This window comes from Zonotrichia leucophrys, chromosome 6 (assembly GCF_028769735.1).
Source record: "Zonotrichia leucophrys gambelii isolate GWCS_2022_RI chromosome 6, RI_Zleu_2.0, whole genome shotgun sequence".
NCBI lineage: Eukaryota > Metazoa > Chordata > Aves > Passeriformes > Passerellidae > Zonotrichia > Zonotrichia leucophrys.
In genome coordinates this window covers 21654990-21675542 of record NC_088176.1, presented here as the reverse complement: position 1 = coordinate 21675542, position 20553 = coordinate 21654990, and the positions used below count along the sequence as shown (strand labels likewise).

General features: G+C 37.5%; 1 protein-coding gene across 13 annotated transcripts in view; it reads right to left on the bottom strand.

Moving 5' to 3' along the window:
* Nucleotides 1-20553, bottom strand: part of LRMDA (leucine rich melanocyte differentiation associated) — a 606751-nt gene that overhangs the window by 555194 nt on the left and 31004 nt on the right. The window contains exon 1 of one of the 13 annotated variants that reach the window (XM_064716269.1): nucleotides 15329-15414. The exons of the other annotated variants lie outside the window; for them this stretch is intronic. Coding sequence (XP_064572339.1) covers nucleotides 15329-15333 — 5 coding nt within the window. The 5' untranslated portion in view covers nucleotides 15334-15414. Of the gene's footprint in view, nucleotides 1-15328; nucleotides 15415-20553 lie in introns of those variants that run through there. 13 annotated transcript variants of the gene reach the window in all.

Sequence of the window (20553 nt, the reverse complement as noted above, 5' to 3'; positions counted from 1 at the left end):
CTTCAAGAGGAGATTTCAGCAAAACCATGCACAGTAGTAGGACAAAACATTTTGAAAACCTCTCTTCTGTTTATAGCCATGGCAATGCTTTTGGAAGTGTTAATTGAAAATTTAGCATTGGGTGCCATAAAGCTGATCAACTTGCCTTTGAAAAAAGAAGTCTCATATCACTCAAACCAAACCTCTGAATTTAATTTGCCTCCAAATGCATCAGACAAAAGATTTTGGTTTTCTGAAGGTTAAAATATAAGCCAATATAAAAATCAAAGGACAATTCCTTTAGGATTAGCATCAAAACTAGTTGACACTTAAAAACCCGCTAAGTACAGTAAATAGATCTTAACAAAAACCATGCAGCTTCCTAATTATTTTTAATATACTTCTACGAAGCACTGCAAACTAATGCAAGATCTATAAGATGTTAAGGAAAGAGAGATCAGTCTGTGGTATTTATGACTTTAGTCATTCTTTCTCAAAACAACAGATGAAATAAAATGTATGACATTCCCAAAGAGGGAGTTTCTACTGTAATTCATCTTAAAATGCAATGTTCTGTCATCTCCAGTAACACTTACTGAAAGCAACCATCAATACTTTTTGTCAAAAACCTGCACTCTGTGTAAAGTGTTCCATCAATCTCTATTTACATAAAATAAAAAACTTTCAGTGTGATTCTAAAGCAGAACCATTCAGATTCTCAGTCTTCCATTTTCATGCTCTGTTGAAAAATTATTTTGACTGACACAAAAAAATCCTCATGCCTAACAATTTATGGTAAGGGTTGATTTTTTTTAATGTAAAGCAAAACCACACAGAGTTGTTCTTTTCCATTGATCAGCTAAGCAAAACAAAGCATTTTTGTGTACTTTGAACCCTATCCAGTTTTTCTTCTATGTTTAAACAGTCTAAATAGTCTTATTTAATAATTGGTGACCAATTTTGCAAACTAAGCAATTTATTTTAGTTCACTTAATCACGTTCCTGTATTCCACATGCTTTTCCAGACATATAAAAAGCACTCAGAGTCACCATCCTGTAATTTTACTCACATGACCAGTACCATACATTTCAATCAGAACTAAATCACAAGGAGAAGAATATATATGTATTCAATGCTTTGGGGTTTAGGGGCATAGTTTTCTAATCCTCATATCACATTCACAGTGTTTCTAAGCTATTAGGCACTAGCAGATCAATACTCAAATAGTTGTTGTTAAGGAGCATAGAGGAAAACTGCAGCAGAAATATACACAGCCACAAAGCAGTCATTCATTTTCTAAGTACCAAGTACACAGCCCTGTTACTGGCCACAGCCAGAAATGAACTAGTTGGCTTGAAAAGGAGACTCTAGAGAGCTTTCCAAGTTCTTTCCTTCAGTTTCCTCTAGAATAGAAACATTCTTTTGCTTTACCATCTTCTCAAAGGAAATTCTGCACCCCGCTGTGAAACCAAACCATGTCTTTAGGCCTGGAAGAAAAGAGACTGGGACTGGCAATGGCCAAGTACAGCAGAGCTACCATGGACAGATCACACAAACCCCAACACCACCGGGCTCCAGAACAGCACTGCGGGGCGCAGAGCAGAACGTGGGTTCCCCCTGAACCCACAGCTGGACCCCCTCAAACAACCACTGCACAATATTGCCTTCTCACTGAACAGACTTCAGCAAGATTTACCACACTTTATGTACTCTTTCTACAACTACTTGTAGAAAACTATGCTGATCAACGATCATTGGTTTGTAAGTTTCATTTTACAAGATAACATGAACTAAACACCTTTTTTCCTCTTATTGCTAGAGCTTTTGTTCAGCTAATCCCTAAAGTGACTTTAAGATGGGGATGCAATTACAGATTTGCCATCCCACTCCAACCCTATTTGTTAGTTTATCAACAGATCCTTTGCCATTTAAATATGAAAACACTCTGAAAATAAGTAACTTTTCAGAAAATATTGCAGAAATACAATGTAGTCAGCTTCTCTGAACTGTAGACAACAGAGAGTCCATAAAGAAAGAAAACAAATCCTAAGGAAAATAGGAGAATGCCTAAAACAATACCTAAAGAAGAAAAAAAGAATCTAAGAAAAAAATGCCTACATTTAAGTAGGGATCTAGAACTTTAAACCATCAGAAGATAACAGACTAAATTACAGCATTAAAATCTAATGGACAATCAGATACAGAATTAGAAAGGTCTTGTAAAAGCTTTTAATTTTCAGATCCATTATTTGGGATAGACAGTAAGAGCTTAGTGAGCTCAACCAGCTTCATTCCCACCCCAGAGAAGGGGGGAGGAAAACAAAATTCTTGTCAAATCCCACCTATCAATAAATAAATTTTTAAGATGACCGCAACTCATTTTCTGGAAGCTCTCACTTCCACACAGCTACACGGAGCCACAGCTGAGCTCCCCATCACATAAAGCACATGCTAAATTTGCTGGCTGAGTACAGTCACTTGGAGATACAATCCAAAGCTCAAAGAGCAAGATATTTATTGCTCCCTTTTCTAACAGGTGAGAGACCCTACCCAGGACTCCTCCTCTACACAAGTTACATGAATTAATTAACTTTTCTAAGTCCTAAAACTCAACAATTGATAAGTCAGTAAGTAAAACTATTTCAACTTAACCTCACAGTATTGAAATTAGCAGTGTCTTTGTTGTAAAAGATCTACCATTTGATTTCTCCTATTTTTATATGTATTTTATTTATAAATTACTAATGTCTTTCCTGGGGCAAAATGGATGAAATAACATCTACACAAAACCATCTTTCTTCCAAAGGGAAAAAAAACTCAGCACAAATCGACCCAACAATGGGGAGCTATTAGCAATGAATACACAAGCAGTGCTCAATTCTGCACAATCATCATTACCTACACAGCTGAACACTTAATGTGCTACTTCTAGAACAGTTACAAAGTGGCTGCCTACATTGTTTTATAGACAGTCAAGAAAAGTAAGAATATGATGTATGGCTAGGAAGAAAGAAAAAGGTTGCATTTTTTTTCCCTTTCACATAAAACAATGTCCAGTTACACAAAAACCTCAGGTAAAGATCTGAAGGTACATTGCTTTTTTCAAATCATATAACAAAATCAGGCACAGTACAAGTGCATCCCTTAAGGTGAACCAAATAAACATTTGATTATAGCAGACAAAGAAGAACTAGAGGCCAAAGAACTACAGATTTTAAAGCTATTAAATAATAAAAAGGTAAGGTGTCCCAATCACTATAACATACATGATTGAAACAACAGATGAACAATAGCAAACAATGTTACTGCAGACATTTTTTTTCTTTATCAACCCATCACATGCCAAGAAAGTTAAAAGTCAGTTTTAAAAGACAAAAATTTTAACACCATGAAGCTGTGTACACCATCTCGGATTGCACTGGACAGAGAAAGTGAGGAGCACCAATTAAAGGGATGCATCCTTTCCCTGCATGTCTAAGATTCTTTGCTCACATTACAAATTCATGGTTTGCTTGTATCACTTCACTGTACAGTTGGCCTCCACCACTCTTCCCTAGGGAGGGAATAAAATGAAAAAAAAAAAAAAAAAAAAAAAAAAAAGGTCAATCTACCCTACCAACATCTAGGAAGAAGAGAAATCTGTTCAAACACAAATGTGTTCTGGAACAGTTTTCACTTGCTTCAGTAGACAAACCATTATTAAACTTCTGGTTTTTTAATAATTACTGTTATAAAAAAAATTAAAAGAAAAAAAAAGAAGAAAAATAAGAAAAAAACACCACAGGTAATCATGCAAATAGGAGTAAAGAAGTTGACTGTGAAATTTTTTTCTTGCTTTCAGCAAGTACCAATTAAAATGACTGTAAGGGTCTTTAAAAAGCTGATGAAATAAAATTGCAATAGCACAGTGCAGTAGTGTTTATACTTAGTTCACTGTTCCCCAGTTGTTTTTGCAAAACACAAGCTCTAATTTTTCAGAAGTAAATTAGGCTTCAACCTTTTATTCTTGTGAATGAGATCAAGTTCAGTGTTGCATTGGGAAGTCCTTAGGTTGCACAGAAAATATGCCCAGTTTAGCTTCATTTTTTTCAGGAGAGTGACACAACTAGAATTTGACGCAAAAGTTCTAAGAAACTTAATTCCAAGGAGTACACAATCAATCTAATCTGGCCATCTTAGCTGTCAACACCCATTCTCCACCTGCCTGAATCTTAATAGAACCTTCTATTTATTCTGGCTTAAGCCTGGCCCTTTCCCCAAAAAGAAAGGCTTCAGTACCAGCAAACACTATTTTATTCCAGATTTTCCTGGAATAAAAAGCAAGCACTCCAAAAAGCAGAGAAGCAGAACAAGACACCTTAGAAAGATCCCTAGAACACAGACAAATTTCTCCTGAAGATTAGGCAAAGCCCACCTAAAAGATTGACTGTACCTCAGGTCTGTTTCTAGGTTTGGATTAAGTCCCGAAGTTTCCTTGCTCTAACTCCCAAGAGGATGCAATACACCCCCAGTCCTCACCAATCCATTCTCTGGAATATCTCTCAAAGTCATTCCTGGTCTATCCCTGTTATTCAACAGAGTGCTTTCGTGCAATTTTGTGAACACAGCAACACACTAGATCATCCTGGCAACATAAAAGAAGCACAACTTAAACTGGCAAACTGTCAGTGGAAAAAAGATGGGTCGACTGTAGGAAGAGGAGAGAAGGTGAAAGAACAAAGACAAAGCTGAAAGCAAAAGACTCCTTTTGGAGAGCTACCCTAGAGGTATAAATGGGACAGATTATTTTCTCAGCTCTGACTGTTCTAAAATATGCATCAACTGTAGAATTACCAAAGTTCTCAAACTACCATATCTAATCTAGTTCCTATTGACACAAAAAGCCTCTCAGCAGTTTGGTTAACCCACTAACTTTCCACATGGCTCACCAGCTATTAGGATCTTTTAGTGCCTTTCCAGAATCGCATATTAAAGTCCCGAGCAACAATTCACCAGCAGTTCCATGGGAATGGCAGTGTCACAGGACTCCACCCCTGGCGGCCAAGAACTGAGGGAGACATCTTCCAGCACGTGTGGGGAGCAGTGAGGGCATCACTGCTGTGGGCATATCAATTCACACATGACTTTTCACTTTGATGGTTGCCAACAAAAACAGGTTAATCCAAAGCCCAAATCATTCATGCTGACTGTGCAGTGAAAAACCTATTGAATAAAGGTTTGTTTTGCTAATACAGCACCACTTTACATTCACCTATATAACACAATTCATTTCAATAGGGAAATGTTCATAGCAAAACTGGGCCGAAAACAGCACTTACTGCCCGAAGTTTAAATATCACTCAAGAAATATTTGTACTCAAATCCCTAAAATCTGGGGTATATCTGTGATGGTCAGACAGTGAATTGGGATCAAAAGAAAATTTATACAGCTTAAGTAAAAATATCAATTGGCTTTGACTCCAGAAGAGATCACAAAACTATGCAAATTTATCAAATGATGCATATTAATAAGGATTACCTGTGTAACATTTCTTCAGCTAGTGCAGGAGTGCTAACTTCTGCTTAAAGAAAAAGAAATGGATACAAACAGGAAACTGCTGTACTGGCAAACTTAAAAGAGAAAAAAAAAAAAAACAAAAAAAAAAACAAAAGAAAGGCTCACACATAGCAGCTCCAAAACACAAATATCTATCATTCTTTTGTCCTGGTCCTGTCACTGTCCAGGGGCCAGAATAAAAGTACAAGATGAAAACCATTAATTTTAGGCATCATGCAAAAATAATCCAAATCAATTGCCTCCAAGGTCCCCAAAATAAAAAGTGAGCAAGTCTGATCAATGACTTTCCATTAAGATGATGAAAAACGGCTGCTGAATTTGCTTAAGGGAACACAGAAGCCCTGCACACACTGCACTGCTCTTTGTTATCTCTAGTTGAAAGACAGTACAGATAAAGAAATCTGCCACGTGAAATTTTAAGACTCATCCCAGGTGGCCATAAAAATAACAGAATTTCAGAAATTTAGAGACCAAGCCTATTACAATGTTAGAATTCCCACTTAACATTTCCCAAATTAAAAGTCCTTCCAATAATAACAGAAATTTAAATCTAAAAGCCTGCATTAGTGAGTGCTAGCTCCTTCCAACTGTTTGTTCAGAGACTCTCCAACAAGCATACAGCACACTGTAAGAATTCAATTTGGAAACCATCATCTAAAGCACAGAGGAGAACAGGAAAGTCATATTGCTATAATGCTTAGATTATCAATCATCCTGACAGTTTATTGGCTTTATCACCACACATACCATTAAAATGATGTCTGGCCTAGAATGTCAGGAGGCAAACATTAAACAGACCAGGATTAAAAAGCAGATCCCAAACAGCACTCCAGTAAAGTTTCCCTTCCACTCTGAAATTAGTTAGAGCTGACTAAGTAACTGGCACTAGACTTTGAAGAAATATACAGCCTAAAAGGCGCAGAGTCAACACAGACTTGACGAGCTGATAGGTAATGTCATGTTATGGCAACTCTAAAGCTCCTGCCGTTGATTTATCACGTACTGTGTGCAACAGAATGATTGCTAATGGAGGGAGGGGGGAGCAAAACAACAACAGCTTAATTTGGTGCTTCTTAGAGCCAAGGGCTGGAGTCAAAAGGGTCAAATGAACTCTTTGAAGTCAAGGAGCAACGTGGTTTTTTATCAATTTCGTAATTATTAAAAACTCACATTAAAAATTACATTTTTACAGAAAAGTAATTTTAGGGATTAGGAAAATCTAACAGTGACAAAATATATTCAGATTTCAGTCATAACAGCTAATGAAAGAGATACAAATCCTGAGCTTTTAAAGCGTAGCTCTGTTAGTCTGCTAACTAAATTCTGACACAATTAAAATTGTGTATCAACAGGGTGCAATTGAGAACTGTGTCATTTGTCCAGAACCATACTTCCATGTGCTCAGGAACATGCAAGCAGGCAGTTACAGATAATTAAATGCAACTCCCCTTCTCTCCAGTCCCCAACCTCAAAAAAACCTAACATCTGAGGATTATTTTAGTTCCTGTTTCCTTGGTTTTGCTTTCAATTTCTCCTAAAATGTATTGGCATTTGCATTGTCCTCCTATTTTATTTCGAATAAACATGTCAGTTTTAAATTACAAATAAGCTAATGGCATGTCCAACCAAGAGAACCAGCCAAATAATTGGGTCACAGTATTTGCTGAAAATATACTGTTTATGTACTTTCTTATATCAGTCACAACCAACATGCAGATACCCATCTCAATTTTAAACAGATCAATCTAATAGCAACTCCAGCTTTCTATACTGATGGATCTCTCACCATGCACATGGTTTAAAGGAGTGCTTCCACCTCTGAGAAAGGTGCTGGGAGATTTCCTATTTGCCAAATACTGGTAAACCTTTGTTGCTACAGCCCGAAGCTTTACTATTTAGATCCCCTTGCAAGTAAGATTCACTCTGTAATTACTATTTTACAGTCCACACTCATATTTTGAGGGACTGAAGCACTCTTTTTCAGTACATGCTGTTCTTTCTTAATTAAGACAGCTAAATGAAATTCTAACTTAAGAAGAAGTGCTGACTTCATACTTGATAAACCATGGCAGCAATTTGTAGTAAAAATCACTCTAATCCTTAACTGTGACATTTACTATGTACTGACTCACACAAGAATTTCAGTAAGGTCAGAGCCACAGTGGAAGTCTCTCTGAGCTGAATTTTAAAACACAGGTAAATGCATCTAGAACTGTTATCTGGCAGAAACATACAAAACACACAATTCCATAAACAAGACTGAAGAGGAAGACCAAATATTTGGCTATCTCCTAAGACCTGAACACTTCTCAGGAATCTGGCATCAGCTGTCACAAACCTCTGAATAGCCTAAGAGGAAATCCTAATCGACCAAGAGATATTTTTAATTAGAAACCTTAAGAGGAATCCCTTTGTTGCCTCTATCACACTGAGGCTGAGAAGCAAGGCTTGGGACTGACCTCACCATGGAACCATCTCCAACAAAGGGAATTTTTGATGCTAAATGTACCATTGGAAGGCCAGAAATAGAAGAAGAAGGCTCAGAACAGTGCAATTACCAAAAAACACACATAGACATGAACCCCCCTTTCATCAGCCATTCTTCATACATTGCTAGCTCCCCACATTTACTTGAAGGTGGCTGGGGGAAACCATCCACAGCAGAAAAGTGGGGCAGGAGAAAATACACGTAATCCACCTATAAGTGTTACTGGGTTGTTTTCAAAGTTAGTGAGGAGAATAAGAACAATTTCCTTCAGAAGGTGATGAATGCCTACCAAAAAAGCAGTACCAAGATCAGCATCTTGAACAGAGAGAACAGTGGCATTTGCCTCAGGAGTGTCCACTTCATCAACACCTGCCCTCTCCCAGCATGTAAAACACACTGCACTTGTAGCAACAAAGTGTTATAGCAAACCCCGAGATTGTGTGAGGACAGAGTAATTTCATTTCACACTGCATCAGGGGGCACGACATTCAGATTTCTTCCCCACAAGCTTCACTTCTCATACCACAAGTGCTGTACCCAGCAAGTCCCCAAGGCCCCGGGCCTCACTGGCAGTTAATGATCCATCAGACAGCCACCTTGATGCAAACCAGAAGGTGGCTAATGCTCTAACAAAGTGGTCCTAAACTACAATAACAGACAACATTCAAGGATTACAGCCACTATAAACCAGTAGCCATAGTTAATAACTGTAATATTTCATTAAAATGGCTAGAAATAATGCACACCAAACAATTACAGATGACCGCAATGGTATTAGAAAAGTTGTAATATAATACTGAACAAAAACAAGTTAGACATTTGCCACAGCACACTGAATAAACTCTTCACAGCATAAACTCTTCCTAGTTGTTTCACCATCACAGACACAGAAATAGTCCATAAAGAATAGAAATTCAGAGAAATAGCTGGTGATATTATTCACAGTCAAAATAAACAAGCATCATCTCTAAGAGCAGTAAGAAGACTTTCACCCTGTTTCTATGCAGCTCAGACAATAAACTGCCTTTATAACTTCCATTTGCTTACATTTTTCCTGAAGACTAATACACCAGTAGCTATGTCATAAAACATACATCAAACTTTACATGGTTTAAAGATGTACCACAATCACTTAATTGTCCTTTGATGCCCCTTGCAAATTAATTTAGACCTAGGACCAGAGTAGTTTAGAAAATTATAAGCTCAGTTTAAATATCAAAACAAATTATATTTCCAAAGAATACTGTAGCATGCTTTGGGCAATGACCAGTATTGACAAGATGGCAAAGATGATCCTTTAAATTACAAATCTACATCTAATATACTGCTATTACAAAAGGGATATATAGGAGGAAGGGAAAAAAGGGCAAAAATTAATATATTTGCTACTTAAGTTAAAAAATCATTATATAGCAAGTTAAACTTAGTATTAATAACATAAAACAGAATTCCTCAGAAAGCTCTGTGTCTTGATAAATTAAATATATACCATGAGTGCTAATGCCTATTTACCAGAATTAGATTGTCTTTTCAATGTTTTGTTGCATAGCTTGTACAAACGACATCCACTGAAAGCCTAAAAAGAAAAAGGAGGCAAAATAAAGAAAATCTAGTTGGAATAAAATAAGGGAAGTGTGATTTCCACAGAAGTTTCATAAAACACTATTTTACTGGCAATATAGTTAGCCTTTGGCAAAGTGCCATACACCTAGAGAAACTCAGGCCCTATAAAATGCCTGTGACATGGTGCAAAAGAGGAGTTTTAACACACCCTAAAACACACAGATGGCAATGACAAAGATATTTACATAACGAAAGAATGCTCCTGTAGTTTTGTAAAAAACTGCAATCAATTTCATCACTGAAGGAGAAAGTTTGAGAAGATGAAGTTAAATTAATTTGGTTTCTTTTCTAGCTGGTTTGGAATTTTTAATTGGTTTGTTGCTTTTCAGAGGTGCATGAATTGAGTACAGATGAAGTGACTGCTAGTTTAAAAACATCTCAAGATCTCGAGGCATAACAGGTACTACTGCCTCCCCGGGCAGCCTGTTCCACTGCTCTGCCACCCTCAATGTAAAGTTCTTACCAATGTTGAGGTGGAACTTCTTGTGTTTTAGTTTACAGCTATTACTCCTTGTCCTGATTCTGGGCACCACTGAAAAGAGTCTGGCAGCATTCCCCCAACACCCACTTTGAGATGCTTGTATGGATTGATGAGATTCCCTCTCAGTCTTCCCTTTTTCAGACTAAACACACCCAGCTCCAGCAGTCTCTCCTTATCAGAGAGATGCTCCAGTCCCATGTTTTGGGCCTCCACCAGACCCTCTGCAGAAACTACTTCTCTTCTTTGTACTGAGGAGCCCAGACCTGGACACAGTACTCCAGATGTGGCCTCACCAGGGCCGAGAATACATATATTTGTCTATGTATACTTGTAGCAGCTATTGAACAACAAGCTGCAGCATGCTGCCCAGCACAGCAACAAAGCAATTCTGGCCTAAATACAACTTTGGTGTCAGAAACAGAAAGCTGTCATTGTCTTTACATGTCCAATAATCTGTCAAGATACTCCTTTTTTCATCTCCTCCTAAATCCTGTCCCCAAAAAGCCTGGCAAGAGTATCAAGGCCATTATCCTGGTTTGAAGATACTCAAAGGTCCCAATCATTATGACTTCACTGGAGGTTAACTCTTGCTAGAACACAGCTTTCAGTTTAGTTTTCTCCAAAAAGAGTCTAGTCTGCATGTGCTTAAACCAGTTGTGGAACAAATCAGTGATCAGCAAGCAGGGACTCCTGGGGGACGTGCTTTCAAATTTCATTGCTGCCAAATAAAACCACTAACATAGATGCAGTCTCAGTTAATGTCTAATCTACCCTAGGGAAAATGAACAGCAGCAGTTCCAGCAGAACACAGGAAGGCATCAGATATCCTGCTGAAAATCACATGGTGAGAGTTTACCATTACACCCTACAAGCAGTGTTTACCAAGTCAAACCAGATCCCACAGCTCCTAGTCCTGGAGAATCCCAAGCCTTCCCTTCCAGGGGATACCCTTTCACATTCTCCATTTCTCTCACCCAACTGTTTATTGCTGTGCAGCTACAGCACCCTGCCTCCAGGGTACACAGTGTCTGGGAAGCAATAAGATCCACTGGGTTGTGTCCTCCAACCACGTTGGGGCAGGTGGGCTAAAAACCAGTAATCACATCACTACTTCAGAGTATGAAAAGAAAGATGATTTTTTTCCCCACCTATTCCTGGAAAAATATTCTTCCTTAACTTAGGAAATAAGAATTAATAATTAAATTTCTTGTAAGTGTACAATTTTAATGGTATTTGTAGGACTAATAATTCTCCTACTCATCAATGCAAACCACTGTGAACTTCAGAGATGCTATGAAAAATCCAGTGGTATTAATTTTAAAATTTTAAAGGAAAGAAGAAGGAAAGAATTTTTAAGGAAAATTTTAATCATCTCCTCCAAGCAGTTTAAGATACTGCTATACAGTTGGCACTGAAGCCATACCCTGAATTAGAAACTTATAATTTAAGAAAACTGCATAAACTGCTGTTGTAACAATTGCCTTCATAAATGATCACCCAAACTGCTGTTACTACTTTATACTAAAACCCCAAATATAATTAAAATCTCAGAATGAAAATCATACCTTTACAACAAGGTATATCTACATGTCTTTCTATTCACTGTACTTGATAAAGAAAAATACTGCCAAAACAGCAAGACCCCTATACCAACAATAAAAGTAAGTATTTTGAAATCAATGAGTGTACAGGATCAAACTGAATTCCAGCAACAAAGCCCTTACGCATTTTTTCAGTGGCTGCCAGGACACTGCAGGTGCATTTGCTGTGTAATTCTGATCTGCAAAGAGATCCACATTCCAAGCTTGTCAAAGCTGCTTTTCTGAAGCAAGTGTTCTTCAATCAACTAAAACACAGTATTTTAGGGCCTGCAGCTCTCTTACCTGGTGTTAGTTGTTGCTAAACAATAAAGAGAATGGAGCAGTTTGGAATTGAAGTCAGAAGTGTCTCAGGACTGCCTCTATTTCCTAAAGCTTCACTGAGAGGAACCCCTTTCTTGTTCCCAAATACTAAATGATCATGAACACTTAGTCACAGAGCTAAAAATAAAACAATAAATAATACATAAATTAAAAAAAAAAAAAAAAAAAAACCCACATTTTCAACTCAGTCTTCTTTTTACCATTTTCAACCAGTATCTGAATGCTACTATGACCTGTCTGAATTTAAAGCTTTCTGAGGTTGTATAACATACCCTGTAACCATACAGGTGTTCAAAGACACTAGTGGCAGGTGCCAAAACATTCCATTATCAGCTGCCCAAATTTGATTAATTTATTTTCAGACCTCAGAACAAACATTGCTAGATATAAAAAAGCTCCTGCCAAATTAAGGATGTCACAATTCCAAATGACGAAGAGGAAAACTATTTTACTTATCCTCTGTCTTTAAAGCAGCTTCACTTGAGGTGAGGGGGGAAGAACAACCAGAGAGTAAAGGGAGAGAAATTTTTTGCTGAATTTTTTCAAAGATAACGCATCCATTTTATTTCAGAAGCTAAAATATTTCAGTGCACAATTTCTCAAATTACTTTCAAAAAAAGAAAAAAATCAAACAGAAAAGAAAACCTGCAATTAGTCAGAACCAGACCCTGTGAGCAACACCTCACTATTAACATATGAGACTCCATGCAGCTGGACTTTTTTGATCCCACAGCCTGTATCACACCCACACCACACACACATTCCCCCCTTCCCTTGGGAATGTATACTCACACTGGATTTCCTCCTGCCAAAGACACCTGCATCCTTCTTCTGTTAAAGTTTAACAAAACAAAGCCACCTTTTACTGGTTCCACCGAGGAAATGCCAAGTTCTAAAGTTACAGAGACCTCTAGAATGCGACAGCTCTCACAGCAAAAAAAAAAAAAAAATCCTTAAAAGTAGGTGCCTACTGATAGGGAAGGGAGAAACAGTTTAACCAGAAGAAACATCTCAGTGCAACCTTGGTTGCCTACACAACGAAATTAAGAAAAGCTGGGGCTCTGGAATAAGAGCTTTGAAAGACATTTCATTCAAGCTAGCACACACCAGTAGACTTTTGTTCAAAAAAACCAAGTACTATAAAGAGATGATGCATATTTCCTTGTTTTCCATGCCAGAAATATAGTATCAAATTTAAAAAACTAAACATTATTTCACACAGGCCACAAAAAGCAGTGACCTTTTTATAAAAGTAGAAAGTCTCCAGACATCCTTTATATTCTTTCCCTAAGCACTGCTCAATAAATGTTGCAACCTTCAGGCTTTTAAATGTAGCAGTGATGTTATCATCATTTTAAAGGCACTTTAACAAAACATTAGGAGAAACAATTTCTTTTCTCAAAATCAAAATAACAGTAACCAAGTTGATTAAAAGTGGCTTATACTAAAAATATTCACAATATCTGCATTTACAGGCTTCTTTATGTAAGAGCAGCAAGCAACATACAGAATTCTGAAATAACAAAAAAGCCCTTTGAACTAATGTGGCACAATAAACATTTCATTTAAACTCCAAGAGATACATGCCAGAAAAGCACAATTTTTACATTACAGCAAGTAAGAATAAATACTAAATAATAAATATTTGGAAGAATATAATATTTCCAGCTATTGTACTTAAAAGCTCAAAAATGTTTTCAATTCCATGCATAGAGCTGCTCTGAAAGCCACACTGAATATATTGCCTTTGTTTGTTTAGGTTATGCACAAATAAATATTGGGATGACAGTTAAAGACACATCCTTGAAGTAGTCTACCCAATAAATTTGGAAAGAGCAAGAAGAGCAGGAGGAATAAAAAATCCAGCTGTATAAGATTTTCTTTGTTGCTTGCTTGTTAAGGAATCCTTCTGGCACAACTGAGGGGATTATGAATTCACATGTGAATTTATCCCCTATTAAACTTTTAGTGAAAGGGTCAGTTAGCAGGAATGATAAAGCTCAAGCACACCAGTCACATGCTGGCAGAGCATCTGTGACTGGCTCTACTCAGGCATGTCCCTGGTTTATAGCTTTAACATCGAGAGGAAGCTAAGGGGGCAGGCAGAAAACTGTCCACTTGGGAAAAGACTGGAAATAGTGTAAAGCACAGTTCTCAGGAGACAAAGGCAGTGTGACTTCACGACTTCAGGTCCCACTTTTTCACCTTCTTTTTTTTCTTTTTTAAAGAGAGCACCAAGGAGGACAGAGCAGGTTAACATCTCCCATCTCACTGGAAAGGGTTCTCATCTCTTAGCACTTACGTAGCACTTTGGCCACTCAGATCTTCCTATTTTCCACTCCAACTCCTTTCACTAGGTTACCTTAGCTTCCAAGCAGCATTCCTGGTCCCACACATATCACTGCTGTACAGGTGGCAGTTAAAAATGTACAGCAACTGTGCCAATGCTGAAGCCTGGTCAAAATTTACATTTACACATAACCTCAATATCATAAATTTTCTTTTTAAAATTTATACTTCTATTGCTATTATGCAGTGTCACAGAGAGGACAATCCTGTTTGTACCTTCCTGTGGTTGTGTTATTCCTACAAAAGATTTGGTTCAAGCTTTTGGGGTGAAGAAACAGGAAAAGTACAAAAGCCAGCAACACACAGCAGCAACAGTCATGATGCAAGACTTACCTTTATTATAACTAGAGGTTCTGCGGAGCCAGCCTGCGCAGTCTCACCAGCCACCACATCCACTGTCCAGGTGCCCTGTCACCTAACTTTTCTTCAAAGCTCTTGGGGATTGAGCATCCTCTAGAGTCAAATGAATCTGACCTTCCCCTAATACTCCCCAGCAGCAGCCCACAGACAGTGTTTGAGCACACACCTTGGCCCCTAAGCTGTCCCAGGGCCCCTGTGCCAGGCCTGCAGGCTGGCTGAGCTCAGCACGGGGAGGGATGTGCCTGCTGCTGCAGCTCTATCCCCAGGACCATGTTGGGAAACATGCTCGCTTCCCTAGTGTGAGACTCAAAGAACACAGCAGCACACTCCTCACTCGCCTGCACCTGCAGGACCTAAGGGGTGCAGTGTTTCTTGTTGAGACTTGCCGAAATATCGTTGTTTGAGGAGTCAGTGGTAATAAGGCAGACATGTTACTTGGCAATCCATTTTAAAAGTCCTGTTATTAAAATTCTTTTGCATTAAGTGATGGCACAGTTGAGACAGCCATGACACACAGAGTATCACTACACAATATCAGAAGGTTTCAACCCATAGTGTAACACCATACCTCATCAGAAGGCTTCAGGCATCTGTCCATACAGAGTAGCACCACGTCACCTCAGAAGGCTGCAAGCAACTGCCCCAATGCTAGAGCCCAGCCTTTTATCCCCTCCTGTTGATGCACTGCACCTGTGTGCCCTCTGTTCCCTTTGGTGGTTGGTCAGTGCCCCCTCGTTAGCTCCAATGGGATTCACCTGCTGCTCACAGCTGTGCCCATTGGGGATGAGGCTCAGCCCAGCCCCACCCCAATTAACACAAACTGTGCACCTACAAAGTGACACAAATAAAAATAACAAAATCCTGACCTTCAGAAAATTTTTACCAGGCTTGGAAGGAAGCATATTGTAAAACAGCCCTCTAGATATGGTGTATAGAAAAGTGAAGAGATCCAAAAATTCTAATATAATACTTCATTTACCCATAATGTGAAACTACTTTTCACAGTTATTCACAAAAGCTACATAGTGAAAACTGGATCACAGGTACTGAAATTGCTTTGAGGTAAAAGAGAACTCGTTTGGATTAAACATGCTTTCTGCTCACTTCCCACTCCAAGTAATCCAATTGCCTATAGTTATACACTTGATTTTTCTGCCCATTGTGGTTTGATCAAAAATATCCCTCAAAAAGGGACTTCTTTATGCTACTTGGTCAGTTTCAGTCCGCAGCACAATTTACATTGCATCTATTTCTATTTCCTGCAAGGGTGAATAGCCCAGCACTTCTGCCAAATATTTGTCTACGCAAGTTTAGACTTCACTTTTGTACCATTATTAGCCATCATTCAAATTGCTTCCACCATTAATGGAAAGAAAAAATAAACTTAGTTACAACAAATGGGGTATTAATTTATTTATTAAACTTTTTTCATATTAAACACAAATATTTTTTCTCGTGTTTGACAGAACAGGCTTACTTAGTCACATTTTTCTCAACTCTTGTTTTTAATCTTTTTCAAATGGCTGTTTTTGCTGTGCTGTTGATGCATATGCAATTCCATGTGATGCAATTGCATTGCATGGCTTAATATATGAAATCAACCAAAGATCAGAACATTTAGCACCTGCAAAATAATCTTCAATCACCATCTTTAGCCAGATAATAAACTAAGTAAATGACAGCCATGTGCCATGCTAATAAACTAACACCAGAGGATTGAAAAATGTGAAAAAAACTTTTAAAAATAAGTGGTTATTTAGCATAGTTTTAGGTTCTGGAAGATGGGACACTTTAATAATATTTTAAAGGACAGTGTGCAATCTGTAAGACAATGAAGTTTTGTACCAACTAATCATCAGATGACAATATTTTTATATCATAATGAGGATACAGCTAAAAAGTGCCTTCACCATTCTAGGCAGTGCTCAACTGCTGGGTTTTTTTCACCTACACAAGAAGAAAGTGAATAGCCAGTAAAATAATTTAAATATCTTCTTTTATAAAATATAAATAAATAAAGCAAGCTTTCTATTATACAGTTTGGAGAATTTTTGTTGTCAGAATTTGTCTTTTTTTTAATATTTAGAAAGAAGACTACAATGAAGAAAAGCAAGTGGGTTTGCCATCAAAAGCATTCATTGCTCTGACACACAAACACCTGTCAGTGGAAAAAGTCTTCAACTTCTTCACTTCTCTTTACCATGAAGAAATGCGTATGAAGCTTTCAGACTATTTTCTTCCAGTGTTTTGAAGTACCTTTCAGTTCACATGAAGGCTAACAATTGCAAAGAAGCAGAAGAGAAGGAAAAACTGGCAAAATGGAAAGACTGAGGAGCAGTGAAAGCCTCCCTGCTTATAGCTATTCTTTTGTTGAACACTCATATGAAACACCCAGTTTAGGTACAGCTGAAAGGATATAAAAAAAAAAAAAAACAACACAGGAAAAATATTTCAATTGTTTAATTCCTAATGTAAATTTCTTCCCCTGCAAATATTTTCTTCTGAGCGAGATTTACACATTAACAACACAAATAATGAAATATTTAATGAGCAACAGAAATAGAACACTAATTATATAAAATTAAAATTTACATGCAGGGTTTTTTGCATTTATATAGCAATCCCTAATTACCTTACTTGGTGTGTAACTGCAAAATAACTACAGTACACTAAGTTGGTGTTATAGCTAACACTACTACTGAAACAAGAACCAACATTTCTATCAAGTGCATGAAAAATGTTACGGGTTATTTTGAAATCACTGTTGCACATGGCCACATAAATGGAATTAAGCTTGCTAATTTTGTAAGAAAAAAAAATCCCAAAATATGTCTTTCACTGATATAAATTAAAATCTTTACAAATATCACATTTAAAAAAAAGAAGAAAACTCGCAGAAGCATCAAGCCAGCAATCTTGTCACAGCAAAGCCTACTTGCTGTGGATTAGTAAGCCCTCTCTTACATCTGATAAAGCAGCTCTTCCTCCAGCTCTCCTTGCTTAGCTGCCCCTATCAATCCAGGGATACCTTTTCTCTGAAACAATTACACTTGAGGAGTTTTGAACTTCTGGTGCAGACTAATCCATTTAACTGCAGAAGCACCTTTCAAGCTTCCATTTGACACAAGTCCATCGTTCATCATTTGCTGGTGCATATGCTTTTTGCTGACAGAGCTCCATTACTAGAAAAAGCTCAGTAAGTAAAGCTGATTTGAAACAACTATATATTATAGATAGCCTGCATGAGACACGCTGATTTTGAGTCTAGAAAATCACCACATAAAAAAGGAAGGGGGGAGGGGTGGCTGAAAAGAACTATTTAATTATTAATATACTTTCACTTCTTACCAACTGCTGCAATGTGATTTATTAGTGTTAATTTGCAATTTACTTGGGCATGGGAAGAGAAATTTAACTCTATATAGCAAAGTACATAACATGCTTTGGAATTCTTGGATCAGAAATGTTTTTGCCTTTGATTAATACTGCACCAATGCTATCAACAGATCCTTACCAACTTTAGCATGTTGTAAGATCATCAAGCTGGAAATCAATATGCTGAACCATAAATTCTGCAGCACAAGCAAGAATACATTTCATTCTATTTTTTGACCAGTGACATAATTTAGGTAACATTAACAAGGCATTTCTGTAGTGTATTTGGCAATAGTAAGTGATTTACCAACATGCATTAAGGATCAGCATTTGGTGTGGTTTACTGTTTTAGCCTCTACTTTACAGATGCACGTAAAGGGCAAGGAGGGGGTAAGTCATGTACTCAACATCCACAATTTCTTATTCATCACTCTGGCTAATAAACCTTACAGCTACTGGGGATGGGTATAAGAAGGTTTTGCAAGTTTGGCTGTGTTCACTCAACCATCAGAATTTTTTTTTTGAGACAGAGTCAACCATAAAAAATAATAAAATAAAAAATACAAGGAGTATGATAATGAGAGCTGGTAGCAAAGTAAAGGGTCTATCAATAAAGTACAATTACCTTTCCCAAAGCTCCTTTAAGTCTCCACAAAAAAAAGCACTTCCATGAAACCAAGGAGGTACATGCTTAGCCTGAATGTCAAGTAATAGTTTTATACCTACTTTTCCAAGCGTCTTGCTTTAAAAAGGGATAGAGTCACCTCCCCTAAAATTCACAAGTGTTGGGCCAGTCTTTGGGGGAAAAAGTGAGACAGAAAAGAAAGACAAAAGAAGCAGCTGAAATAATAACACATTTTAGGCTCTATCTTTAAGGCATAGCCAGATGAGGCCTTTTCCCACAACCAATATTCTTCTCTCTTCACTGACTGGGAGGAAAAAAGAAGTTAAAAATTGGAACAGAGATGCAGAGTTTGTTGTATCCTTGAGCAGGAATTAACTTCCATGCTTCAGTTTGAGAGAATGGAACTTGTAAGGCTTACTCACTCTACAAATTTTTGTACATTATCAAGGTTTTTTCTTTTCAGTTTGTAAGCATAGTACAAAGAGCAACATATGGAAGTAACAGTCAGGAAACATCATTAGGATAAAAACCTTAATACTCCATGATTTCTTAGACATTTGACTTTGTTCCAACAGATTTGTTTGTGACACCAGTTACTTTAATAAACAGGAAGTATTCAATCTGGTTATGATGAGCTCCTTATGTAGACATTCTGAACACTTCTCCCAGAAGATTCCACAAGAAGCCAAGACTGGAACCTGGTGTCCTCTTTGCCCTCTTCAGCCTAGATGTTACAGAAGCTGCCTCAGACTTCTTCACATGTCAAACAGGCAGCACAAACATGCCTGAGGCATCTCAGTTTGCAAAAAAACAGGGCAAATTTCTCTGATTTTACAGTATGCTTGATACACCACAATAGCAAAGCTGGAACATTCTTAAATATCTTAAGGAAGTTCACATTTATGCACACAAAAGCAATCTCCAAATTCAGGACAAGAAATTTGTCTCATTACCTCCCTACTTCCCATATTGGAACTCCTGGTAACCATGCTCAATTTCAGAGTATTAAGTTCAAAATAAAATTAGAGTCCTATTCCACACATTTTTTCCCTGTTATCACCTAAAGAAATGAAGAGACAAGGAAAGTGCAATGTGCACTTTACTGATGCACTTTTTAATAGCTAATGTGATAACCTAACTTAACTACAACAACCTAATTATCTTCAATTGTAAGGAAATACAATCCCCTTCTCCTCTATTTCCACTACCAAACCACAAACACAATCTTTCTATTTAAAGAAAAAAGCTGGTATGCTGACACGTAGAAAATAGCGTTTACTGATTAATAGGTATCTCATTTAGAATGATTCAGATTTTTTAGTCTATTTTAATGAGAGGTAGAAAGCATATAAGCTGCAGATAGAAAAAAAATCAACAGGAGTGGACAGCAACAAAAAACCAAACAGAGCTCAGATGATCAGACTAAAACAGGGACAGACACTAACATTTCTGAGGCAATTAGAAGGGAAAACACCCCACCTTCAACAGGGACAAAACCAGTGTTTTCCAAAGCCACAGTGATTGCTCAATTATCCCTTCTCCTCTGTTTGAGCATCCATTTCAGACTAGTACAGAAAAACTAGGTTAGCATGATCTGAGGAAGCTTAAGAGGAGTTTTAAATGCTCACTTTTATAAATCTTTATTTTAGTGAAAATTACATGTGAGCAAGACAATAGCTGCTACCCAAGTTCATTCTATTTCCAAGGATACAGTAAATGTTTAAGAGTTTAATACCTGTTTTGATCCTCAATATCATTTTCATATTTTTTTCATAGATCTAGAACACAAGCAC